The following is an 11807-nucleotide window of genomic DNA, read 5'->3' on the forward strand; positions in this document are numbered from 1 at the left end:
TAGTTTAGTTTGAGGTGTGTACCATAAATAGAAAAATAGGAAAAAATAGCTAAGAAATAGGAAAATTAGGGAGAGAAGAGGGGGGTTTGGGGAAAAGATTAGGGAGAGACAAGTTTGAAAAAATGAACGATAAAAAGATACATGAGAAAATGAGAAAGTAAGGAAATAGAAAAAATCAAAGATAATAAAAATAAGCGAAAGTAATAAAGATAAATTATAGGAATAGAGAATAAGTTGAGTAAGTAGGGGAAAAGAAGGAAAAAGTAAAATCATAATAAGAAAAAATTAAAGAGAAAATAATTGATAAAAATAAGAACAAAATAGAGAATAGCAAATTAGAAGAAACTAGGAGAAAATCTAAGAGAAAAATTTGAGAACTTAGGAGAAAATTTAAGAGGAAACTAGAAACTTAGAAAAATTAGAGAATAAGTGAAAATTTTAGGAAGAAACTAGGAAATAATTAGGAAAAATAGGAAATAATTAGGGAGAATTGAGAAATTAGGAAAATAAAGACAACTAGGAAAAATATAAAAAATTAGGAAGAAAATTAGAAAAAAGTAGGAACAAATAAGGAGAAAATTGGGCAGAAAATAGGAAAATTTTGGGAGAAGGAAAAAGTAGGGAAAATTAGGAGGGAGAAAAATAAGGGAACTGAGGGGGAGTGATATAAGAAAAAGAGAATTAAGGAAAAACTAGGAAAACGAGGGTAAACATGGAATAGCAGGTAGATAGGGGAATTTAAGCAGAAAGAGAGGGGAGAGAAGAGTAGAGAGAGAGTGAGGGAACAATTCTGGAGAGAGAGAGAGAGAGAGAGAGGTGGAGAGGTAGTTTAAAAGGATCTTCAAAGGATTATAAAGGGAAGGAAAAGTAAATTAGTATGGTCAAGAGGGAAAAAGGGGATAGTAAGTGTGTATCCTCAAGCTCACATGCTATAAATAAAAGAGGGCACAAGATGAGTCTCCATAAGAAACCATGTAGTGCTAAGGAGAGAAGGACACATAGAACACAACAATGGTAGCCTAGAATGTGCAACAATCTATTAATAGAAAAGAAAGTATATACATTTAGGGTTAGAGATAGGTCTGTTGCCCCTAGCTATGTTAGCTCAACCAACAAACTAGCCTATGTGCATGATGATAGTTTCAAACTAACTATACTAATAATCAAAGATTTTACTTGAAGAAAACACAAACTCTCATTGCAAATTCCAACAAATAAGTACTACATAGCTCAACCACATCTAGTACAACAACATGCAATAGAATCTAGTGCAACAATAAACCAATTGAAATATTTTTAACTAGTCATTTCATAGCTTACATATGAATTTAAAATAAGGACAAATCTTCAACCCACCAAGGTCTATGGTGGCATTTCCACCTCGTTATACATTGGACCACTTCATTGAATTTTGATCACATGACTTATATTCTCCCAAAAACATATAAGAAGTTGTGTGATTCTATGCACTAAAAAAAAGAGTGGCAAAACACTATATTCGCTAGTGGGAGGCCTTGATCTTCAAGGCCCTTGTTACACATATATGCTAGCCCTTGTTACTTAGCTCTAGCCACTGCATGATATCTCACATTGATTTGGTGTTGATGTGCTTGATTGCTTCATGCACTAGCATAGCAGTTTCTCCCTAACTGCATGAGCTCTTATGTCATGACCATCGCTATCATCCACTGAAAAACGTTGCCAAAGTGGTAGGAACATACGTGCCCTACAATCCGCTGGTAACAGAGTATGTAGTTCTTCTTTTGGCTTCAATGCACTTACTTGGATGAGATTCTCCTAGCAGTATGCAACAAGTGCCTCGAAATATCTAAAGTGTTATTTGCTTTCTTACTTGCCTTTATTTTTAGCCTCTTGATCGTCTCTGCACTGAAATTGACTACCCTTCTACAAGTTTCATAGGCTTCACTACCAGGTTTGCCAATTTGTTAAGCTCAAGTATAAAGATGAGTCACCCTCTCTTCTTTGATTCAAAGTGGAAGACGTAGCCGATGGATCTGTGACCCACGAAGCACTAAAAGTAAAGCTGGCTTTTCTAAGGAATGGTTCCTAAATTAGTGAAACTGTCACTCAAGTTTCTCTCCTACTTATAGAGGATTAATTTGAACATTTGCTTTATCTACTTTAGTGTATCCTCCTAGTTTGAAAAAAAAAGATTTAATAGTTAGTATTACGGAAGCTATAGGTCGAGTAATGTAAAGGTTAATAACACCATTTTTTAATGGTTTTTTATTATTTTAGCTACATTATATTATCAGCCTAACATAACCTTGGCATGTGAAGCTATGGAGAGTCTTGTGATGGTCTTATGCTCTGCTCTCACAAGCTTGAAAGCTCGACTTAATACAATGTTCAAACTCCCATGTTCTCAAGGTTCAAGAGACACGTAATGATGGCTATGGGAGAGTGAGAATATTGCATGCTCTACTTCGGACTTCGTCTAACGATAGTTGTCTTTTTGTGATGTCCATAATCTACTGAATGATCTGAGAATGTTACTCAAGTACACACACAGATCCTCTCGCTCATATTGATAAGTTTTTGCGATATTGTCCCTAAGATCAAGGAACCGTCAAAAGACGACAAGAATTTAAATTTCACCTAGCACACTGCTCATAGTGATTTTACCAACGTTCAACTACGATTACGGCTATTGACATGCATCTAGATAATATGCCAGTATCTTTTTCATTCATGAGACTCATCCTAGACACTATTATTCTCGGCATTAATATTATCGATATTTTCTCAATGCCCAAGAAAGGGCTCGTTCCCTTGGATTATAACTCTTTGGGAAAAGAAGCGCACCGCTTCCCTGCTCACACTATGTGTTATGATAATTATATATTATATATTATCATATAAATATTTTCAATTGCTCGTTCATTCAAAATTGCTTGTTTTCAATCTGAATTCTTACAACATTCCTCTCTTTTAATGCATGTTATCGATGCGAGAGAGCAAGGAGTTCCAAAATGGATGCAAGTTTGAAGGATGGTGATGCCTTTATTCATATGATTGTAGTCCATGTGACAATACTACAACAAGGATCACGTATTGTATCACCTTATTCATGTACTTGTTAGACTTCAGCTTCTGAAATATGGACATCATGAAATCAATAATGAATCACCACCCCTCGACATTAATAAGGCGGATTGGGTCTTAACGAACCCTGCGTCGCGTATATTGCTCACATTTTCTCATTCTCTTTTTTCCTTTAAAATTTTCATAAAATGCTAGGATTCACTTTCAATTTCCAGTTAGCTCAAATCTAGAAACCTTCATTGGGCCCATTGTAAGCCATATGTTCTTCAATTGATTTCTAGCAACGATTTATCTTTATTTTATTTAGCTCATTGAGCATGCGGTGCCTAGGAGAGAGGAGATTTTGCCAACAGAAGTGGCTAAGAGATGTGGAGCCAGCTGGAGACGGTACCATTTTCAAGCCTGATGTACGTGTTTACCCCGAATGGTCTCTGCACAATTTCCAAAATCCGAGCGCCTCTTGTCCAGGTGCCATAACCTCCATATCCAGTGTGCCTTGCAAAGCACAACTGCATGCCCCTGAATGGGCAGCACCAGTCTAGACCATGATTATGCCCCACAAACGAAGCCTGCGTCATTCAAACATTGGACCTAAATTGATTGTCTCGAATTTAAATGCTGTGCAGAGCTGAGAGGATACTGCAGAGAATGAATTACCCTCATGGAGCTTCTTGAGGAAACAACGTCCATAAAGCCAAACTCAGCTGCTTGGGGTGCAACTGCCTCTATATTGATGGAGCCCAAGCACGGCGACTGGATTGGCGAGCCTGCGGCGGGAGCAACACTTGCATACGCCTGGCTAGGTATGTGCCAAAAGGCTAGCTCTGGGATCCTGGGATAAGGCAAGTAGAGTAGACAACAGAGTGTGAAAATAAACTTCTTACACATTCCAAGTTGCAACCTGTCTACATAAAGCAAGCTCACACCTCTGGTCGGGATTTAGCTGAGCTGCAATCGCATAGAACCAGTCGGCTTGACGGGCCGAAATCACTTCCGGATAAGACCCACCACCTGAATCCATGAAGTATAGAATCACGGCTGGTGAATCTGAGTCGGATGATGCAATTTGGATGGCGTAGTTTGACATGCTTGGCCACAGGGTCTGAGGCCCATCCTTGGACAAAGATCGCACATGTCTCATATCCCACTCCATAAGTTCAGCTCGAGTTGTGCCCCTAAAATATCCGTGAATTTCGTTTTCCCCTGCCCAAATTATATACACAACATCATTTACACATTAACGCTGGATAGAGAATTGGACCTGGTATGTCCAACGAAATCCGCTTTCGGATTATGACAAGCCATTACTCTTATGCTCTTTGTACTTTTCACCTTCAGGTCCACAGATTACAAGCTCTTGGTTTGACTCGTCAGACAAATAACTAAAAGAGTTCTCCTAATTGTAATAGCTCGGAAGTAAGGTGTGAATTCTCAGCGAAATCTTCAAAAAACACGTCTGTGGTACCTGGAATGCCATCCTTGCCAAACCATTCCATTGGCCACTCGAAAGGCATGTCATCGTGATTCCCAAAAATTGAGGCCCACGGAATGTTCCTCTTTACCGTTGGAGAAAGAGCTTCATCCCAGTACTTCGTGGCGTTTGGGATAGGCATGTTGTTTGCAGTCAAGACATCTCCGAGAAAGACAACCAAATCTGGAGATCCAAGAAATAGTCCACTGTTACGAGCTGACAATTCAGAGAAAAAAAGTGTGGACATTCAACACGCCGATCCTAACAGATTTCTCGATGACGGCCTCAATGAGATCAAAGTTGGAGCTCTTTAAGGGGCTACAGAAAACAAATCTCTCCTCCTCCCCGCTGACGGCATTCTTCTAATTCCTCCAATTAACAGAGTTCCACACTTAGCTATCAAAGCCACGGAGGTTACTCGATTTCAGGAATGATCTTACCTGGATTCTCGACGTCAAGAACATAAGACATAACACGGTTGGAATTGCGGTCTTGGGCGGGACCCCAGTCCTGTGCCTCAGCTTCTCCGAAGTGTAGATCGGCAAACAAGGCGACTTTGAAAGTCGGGGAGTGGAATTGCAGGGCTAGAAGCGATTTGTGGCAGCAGAAGAAGAGAAAGATGTGGAGGAGTGGGAGGAAAGCCATGAGGAGCTCATGGTTCTTCTGCCCTCTAGTGCCACACTTATGGTTTTCGCTTCGGTTTTCTCGCCAGTCTGAAATCAACTAGCCAAATAGAAAATCCACTAGCCAATTAGCTGCAAGCAATGCTCACTTAAGGGCTAGTGTTAGTTTAGGTTTTATATGTTTTGTCTCTTAGTGTGTTAGTAGCTTCCTCCCCTTCATCTTCTCCAGCCTCATGCTCTTCACATTCTCTATTGTTCTCTAGCATGGCCGCCTATTGTATATGGTTATGTGAAGGGCCAATGGAGATTCTTGCATTGAGTGGCGTTGCCCGATGCAACTATGATGTTTTCTCTCTATTCTGTTCATGATACTAACAGTCCTTAACAAAGTAGGGCTTCGTGGTCTCTTCGTTTTGTTTTTTCACAAACCAATGACATTTTGAGGTCCATGGTTTTGTGGGGAAAAAGATAGCACATCTCTCAAGAACTAATTTGCGGTGTAAAAGGGAGGGTGCTTCCTTGAGGATAGGATCAATTTTTTCAAAGTGAGTGTGTGCTTTTGAAACATTTTGTACTCGAGATTGATGATGCAAGTAGAAAAGTTATAGCTTCTGTGGAATTTTTATTGGCAATGAACAAAGCCTAAGCTGAGTAGAAGCTAGTAGTTCTTAATACAATGCTAATTGAAATGCAATGTTGCATTACAATGGAAGCCTAATAGGATGAGGAAATTTGTATTCTATAAGATCAAATTATAATCTCATCAGTTTGTAGAATTGCATACAAGATTAGATGCATAGTTAATGTCCAATAGACAGTGAAGTGCTATAACAACACACTACATTAGTGTAATCCAACAATCAGAATAAGTGTGGTGACCAACAGACATAACGTAACAAGTTCACATAACAGATGAGCATAGTTTTGTTACCAATTAAGTGAGTCTTGATGTTTCTTCCATAGTGTGGGAGGTGGGGGAAAAAATGTATGAGCAGTTGGTAATGTTAATATTAACATTTGGCAGTGTGAGAAGGTGGGGAAAAAAAGTGTGTTAACATTTGACAATTTGGGAAAAATCACACATTAACATCACGGATGGACTATGAGCTATGTTAATCATGGTGCCCACAAGAGAAGTGGCACCTTTACTTGATATTATGGGTTATTAGGAATATTGGTTATTAGGAGTATCGACTATATGTTATAACTTGATGGATTATGAATGAAAATGCTTGATTGTGGAATTCTTGGAGCATGACCAAGACCTTCTAGATAATGAAAATATCAAGATTCCCTTAAGAATGTAATCTGTAATTTTAAAAAAATCCAAAAGAAACAAAGCAACAATGAGAAGATTGGGGAGGGTACCTCCATGATCCAAAAAGAGCAACTTGGAAAGCGCTCCAAGAAGCTGGCATGTAAGCGAACTCTAATTAATTCAATTGAGAAATAGTGCATACTACTGAAGAATGTACAAAAGGGCTATAACAACCAATCGAGCCATGTAGGACAATAAGTGTGTTAAAAGCAAGCCAACTTGAGGTGAACACTGAGGTGTGAATGGTTGACATTGAAATAGGAAAGGCCAAGTGCTTTCTCAATGAAGAAGACGGTCACATCAAATTTGATGTAAGTTGTGGCATGAACGTGTGAAGCCATTGAGGAGCAACAATGAGCACCACAAAGTGAATCCAAATATTAGTTGCAGCTTTGTACTAACAAAAGTCCCCAAATTTTCCCTTGCCAATGTTCATGTGGTAGCTCGTGTCGAAGGAATATTGGTAGGAAAAATACCAAGATGGAAAACAGTTGCATGGTCGAAAATCTTGGGACATTATTGAAGAATTAAGGGGGAAATCTTTAGTGATTGAGCTAGCTAAATAGGCATTGTAGAATCTAGTGGTGAATGTAGCTAGGAAATCATTTCAGAGAAGAGTGATGCCCCAATGGTTTAAGTCAAAATTTCACCCACCCCTACATCGATATGGAAAGGGTAGCAAAGAAATCTTGTAGAAAGTAGTGCTAACATTGGTAGCAATCCTTCAATGACTAATGAAGAGAACCATGTAAATAAAACAAAAATGGAGAATACGGGAAAATGAAAAGAGAGTGACCAAGATGCGATTACATGAGTTGCATGGGAACAATTCAAGGAACTCAAGGACTCATTGAGCATGGGGTATTTGCTTTGCTTAGCACCTATTCCCATTAATTCTTTAAGAAATAATGCTAAGAAGGATGCAGATGGATGATGATAGCTTATCACCACACCAATTACCAAGACACCCTTGGTGATAATACTGTGCTAATGATCTTGGCCAAGATTTAGAACGCCACTATCATCGGAGTAATAATTGATGGAGGTTTCCCAACATATTAAATCATGGCTCATGAAGATAAATATCATCCCTATAGGGGAGATGTATCTATTCCAGATAGTGATAAGGTCAAAAGGCCAAGAAAATAGCCAAGCAAGGCAGTATGTTCCCAATCAACTTTTATTGAGAACCAAGAAGGGGAGCACATATTACAAGAGGACCTGAGTACCCTAGTTATCGAATCAATGATGATATTCTTGTACACTTGAAGTCATACAAGAGCTTCATTGGGAACCAATGTAAAGCCTCCGATAATACAGATAGGCCAAACACATCAAGCTCGAGCCTCCCAGACTAAAGATAGGCCAAACACATCAAGCTTGAGCATTATTCATGTGAACATGTACTACCAATTGGTCCCTCCTCCCTGAAATGTTATTGCATCATCTTTCTTAAAGAGTGCTATAGGGGTCTTCTTGATCTATTCATACCTTTCTAGTAAATTGATTGTAAACCTTTTCCTCTCTTTTTTTCAAGTCAAATGGTGGTAAACCCTTTCTATTGTTAATTTTATACTTTTATTGATGTTTCTAAATTCTACCTGGCTCCACTACATTTCTTGTCATACCATTCATTGCACAGCCTTCCTTAACTCCTCCCCTTACTTCTTTTGAAATATTTGAACACTACATACATTTCCTAAAAATAATTGACAATTTGATTTCTAATTTTAGTGGAAGTATCCCCTCGGTTCCCTAAAGTCATTGAAGAATGCATAAGATTGGTACAACCAATTAATATGTGCTGAAGCATAATTTTTTTTTTTAAAATGATAAGTTTGCAAGTGCGACAGCCTAACAAGACTAGTACCGGTAAAGTATGTTACTAATGCTTCTATAAATCAAGACATTCTACCAATGTGAATACCACTTAAATAAAGCTTAAATCAAACAAAGCATTCTTCCAATGCAATAAGATTCCCTAGATATAGAATTGACATACGCTCTCATTCTCATCCTCTTCTTGAATGTGTTCAGTCTTGATGGAGTTCTAGCATCTCTTTTGTCACTGACTCATGGTTATGACAAATCGACATGAAGAAGTTAACAGTTCACCATGCATCTCATCTAGCCGAAGAGCAATCTAATTTTAGTATGCTCAGTTTGCAAGGATTGCAACTGATGAACATGGTGATTACAATACCAATGTGCAAATGGAAGAAGATGATTGGGCATACCTATAAGCCTGAAGCTCTGTTCTAAAAGATAATTATTGTGTTTGTGACGATAGCAATGTTGGAAATTAAGGAAAGAATCTCTCTATCCTCACAACCTATGCGGAATAGCAACAGCTCCGTCTCACACTCAATGATGCAGACCACACATGAATACCTCACTCAAAAGATAGAGCATAAACAACGCACACAAGAGAGAGAGAAATTCTTCCACCAAGTACTGGGCAAAACACAGCTCAAGATGAGCACAAGAGGACCATCAAGGGCTGGACTACAAATTTGAGAACTCTCTAGAAGTCTTCTCCTACTCCACGCTGCCTTGTTGGCTTCTGTGGCTGATGGAGAGGTGGGGGGGGAGGGGGGCTACTTATAAGGGGCCTGCACCCTAGAGGTGGCAGACCCAGGGGTTGGCTCTTAGGGGGCGGGCCAGCTGGCCAGTCAGCCCCTTTTCTACCCCAACTGACCCCCCCTGGGCAGCCTATATAAAAGCCTGCCAGGGAGTTCAATAGGGCTGCTCTTTGTACCCTTTGTGGCCTTTCTTGCAGCCCTCCATGCTGCTGTTCTGCTCCTGCATATCCTGCAGCCCAATCAGTTCCCCCATTATCCCTCCCCGATGCCACTGTGGGCCGATCCTCATGCGTGAATGAGGTGTTCCATCTGCACCTGTGGGAGAGCCTTTGTGAATACATCGGACCAGTGATTTTCCTTGATTTTGCAGAAAGTTGACACAAGAGCCCAAGGCAAAAGAGATGTCCAGCCTAATGTTGGTTAGATAAAGCAAACTCTCCACCAACCGTCGATACCTGCTGGCATCTATCAGATCTAAAGAGTCATGAATGCTCAACTCGTGCCCAACCTCCCTTGGTGTCACAATCTCCTTGCAGTCCTCCATGTCGAACCGCTTCAGTATCTCTCGACAATACTTCTCTTGCAAGATGAAAATGATGTCCTTTTGTTTGATCTCAATCGCAAGGAAGTAGTGGAGAGATCCCAAGTTTGTCATCTTGAACTCCTTTATGAGGAGCCTCTTGACCTGAGAGATCTTCCTGATGTGGTCAACAATAAGGATCAAATTGCACACATAGAGGGGATCAAAACCAGCCTTTGTTCCCCTCTGAAAGGAGATAGAGATTTGCATCTGATGGACTTCAATTCAACCCAATCTTCGAGAAGAACTCATAGATGCGCTGATATCATGCTCTTGGGGCCTATTTCAGCCCATATAACGTCTTCTTCAGTTTGCATACCTTTGAGCGGACCCTGGAAGCTGAAAACCAGGTGGCCGATCCACATATACCTCCTCCTCCAAGGTTACGTTTAAGAATGCTGACTTTGAATCCATCTGAAATATGAACTAACTGTGATGGGCAGCCAAAGCAATCAATGTCCGAATAGTGAGCATACGGACTGTGAGAGCAAAGGTCTCATCGAAGTCAAGTCCCTCTGACTAAGCATAGTCTTTCAACGCCAATCTGGCATTATACTTGTCCAAGCTCCCAACACACTTGAACTTAAGTTGTACACCCACGTGGTACCGATTACCTTCCACTTCTAGGGTCTGTCCACCAAGGCCCAGATGTCATTTTTTACAATAGCGTCCATCTCTACCTTCATGGCAGCCTGCCACTCTAGTATATCCTTCACCTCCTCGAAGGTCCTCGGCTCGTCGATCTAGCCACCATGGCGAAGTTAGTTGAGGGTGCAAACACCTTGCATTGAGACCATTGAACTCCAGAACTCGTCTTAAGAATGTCCGTGACCTGAGATACTTGCAAGGTGCTCAGATACCACATCGGTAACTTCTCCTCACTAGAAGTTGACTTCGAGGGTGGCACTGGTGCATCTGGCTCTTTCTCTGAATCTTCAATTTTCTATACTTCTGTAATAGTCAACTTGGGTACGAAAACTTTGGGACTTAATTGACATCCTCTTCTACCTAGGACCTACTTCCACAAAGATCATGTCCCTATTGATGAATATTTGTTTCTTCACCGGGTCAAAGAGGCAGTATGCCTTAGAATTTTCACCGAAGATGCAGTAGAAGGAATTTTCACCGAAGACGTACTTTCTACTCTTGGAATCCAGCTTTGACCTGTCATCTTTATGCACATGTACAAATGCGTCAAAACCAAAAATCCTCAAGTGAGAGATAGTGAGCTTCTTACCATAGTAAGCTTCATAGGGCGTCACAACGGCCTTGGTCTTGATCCTGTTGAGGATGGTACCGGTGAATTGATGCCTACTTTCTGCAAAACGGGTTCAGGAGGAGCCCATCTGATGCAAATTTTTATATCTTCAACCCCAATAAGCTTTTGAGAGATCCTTCCCTCTGATCGTGGTCAAACCCATCTCTATAATTGTTTAGTGCTTTCGCTCAGCAACCCCATCATGTTGAGATGTGCCAGCACAAGTAAGCTAACATTTGATCCCATGCTACTTGCCGAAAGTATTGAACTCTATGAAGGTGAACTCCCCGCCTCGATCAATGCAGAGCGCTTTGGCATCCTTCCCTATTTCCTTTTCTACCTTGGCCTTCCATTCTTTAAATTTCTCAAATGCCTGAGATTTCTTTGCCAAGCAGTACACCAAGTCATCCAACTAAAGTCTCTATCCACCGGCTCAAGAATCCTCCCCTTGTTATTTACAACATCCTCTGGCTTACCTCCGTTACCGTTGTGAGCTTCCACACCTTCCGAGCCACAAGATGACTCCGGACCTTTAACTTCCAGATGGGATAATTGGTCCCATCTACCTTCCCCGACTCTCCAAAGTTAGGGATAGTATAAGAAGGAACATGACTGGAGGAGGTACAAAGAGCGGAGACTGAAGAGTTTTCTGACTTCAACATGTCTACTGCAATTCTCACACAACAAAGAATCTCCAAATAGAGCGTGCGGTAGATAGAATAGAACTCTGCAAACCTGATTCGAATCAGTCGCTTTGAAGTAGAAGAACTCCTTTCTTCAATGTGAGAGTGTCTACAGCTGAAAACCGTGCTCTGATACCATGTTGGAAATGAAGGAAAGAATCTCTCTATCCTCACAACCTATGCGGAATAAAAACAGCTCCATTTCACACTCAATGATGTAGACCAC

General features: G+C 40.5%; 1 protein-coding gene across 1 annotated transcript; it reads right to left on the bottom strand.

The window, feature by feature from the left end:
• Positions 1-3136: 3136 nt before the first annotated feature.
• PAP16 (purple acid phosphatase 16) lies at positions 3137-5264 on the bottom strand. Its single transcript, XM_087396412.1, has 5 exons — positions 4978-5264; positions 4532-4720; positions 3993-4269; positions 3724-3898; positions 3137-3635 (listed from the first exon to the last, which is right to left on the bottom strand). Exons 1-5 carry the CDS (start codon positions 5180-5182, stop codon positions 3426-3428), a joined length of 1056 nt encoding a protein of 351 aa, XP_087252538.1. The 5' UTR covers positions 5183-5264; the 3' UTR covers positions 3137-3425.
• Between the last annotated feature and the right edge of the window lie 6543 nt (positions 5265-11807).

Source organism: Dipteris shenzhenensis, chromosome 25 (assembly GCF_047967505.1).
Source record: "Dipteris shenzhenensis isolate YYH24624 ecotype China chromosome 25, Dip_SZ_1.0, whole genome shotgun sequence".
NCBI classification, from domain to species: Eukaryota; Viridiplantae; Streptophyta; class Polypodiopsida; order Gleicheniales; family Dipteridaceae; genus Dipteris; species Dipteris shenzhenensis.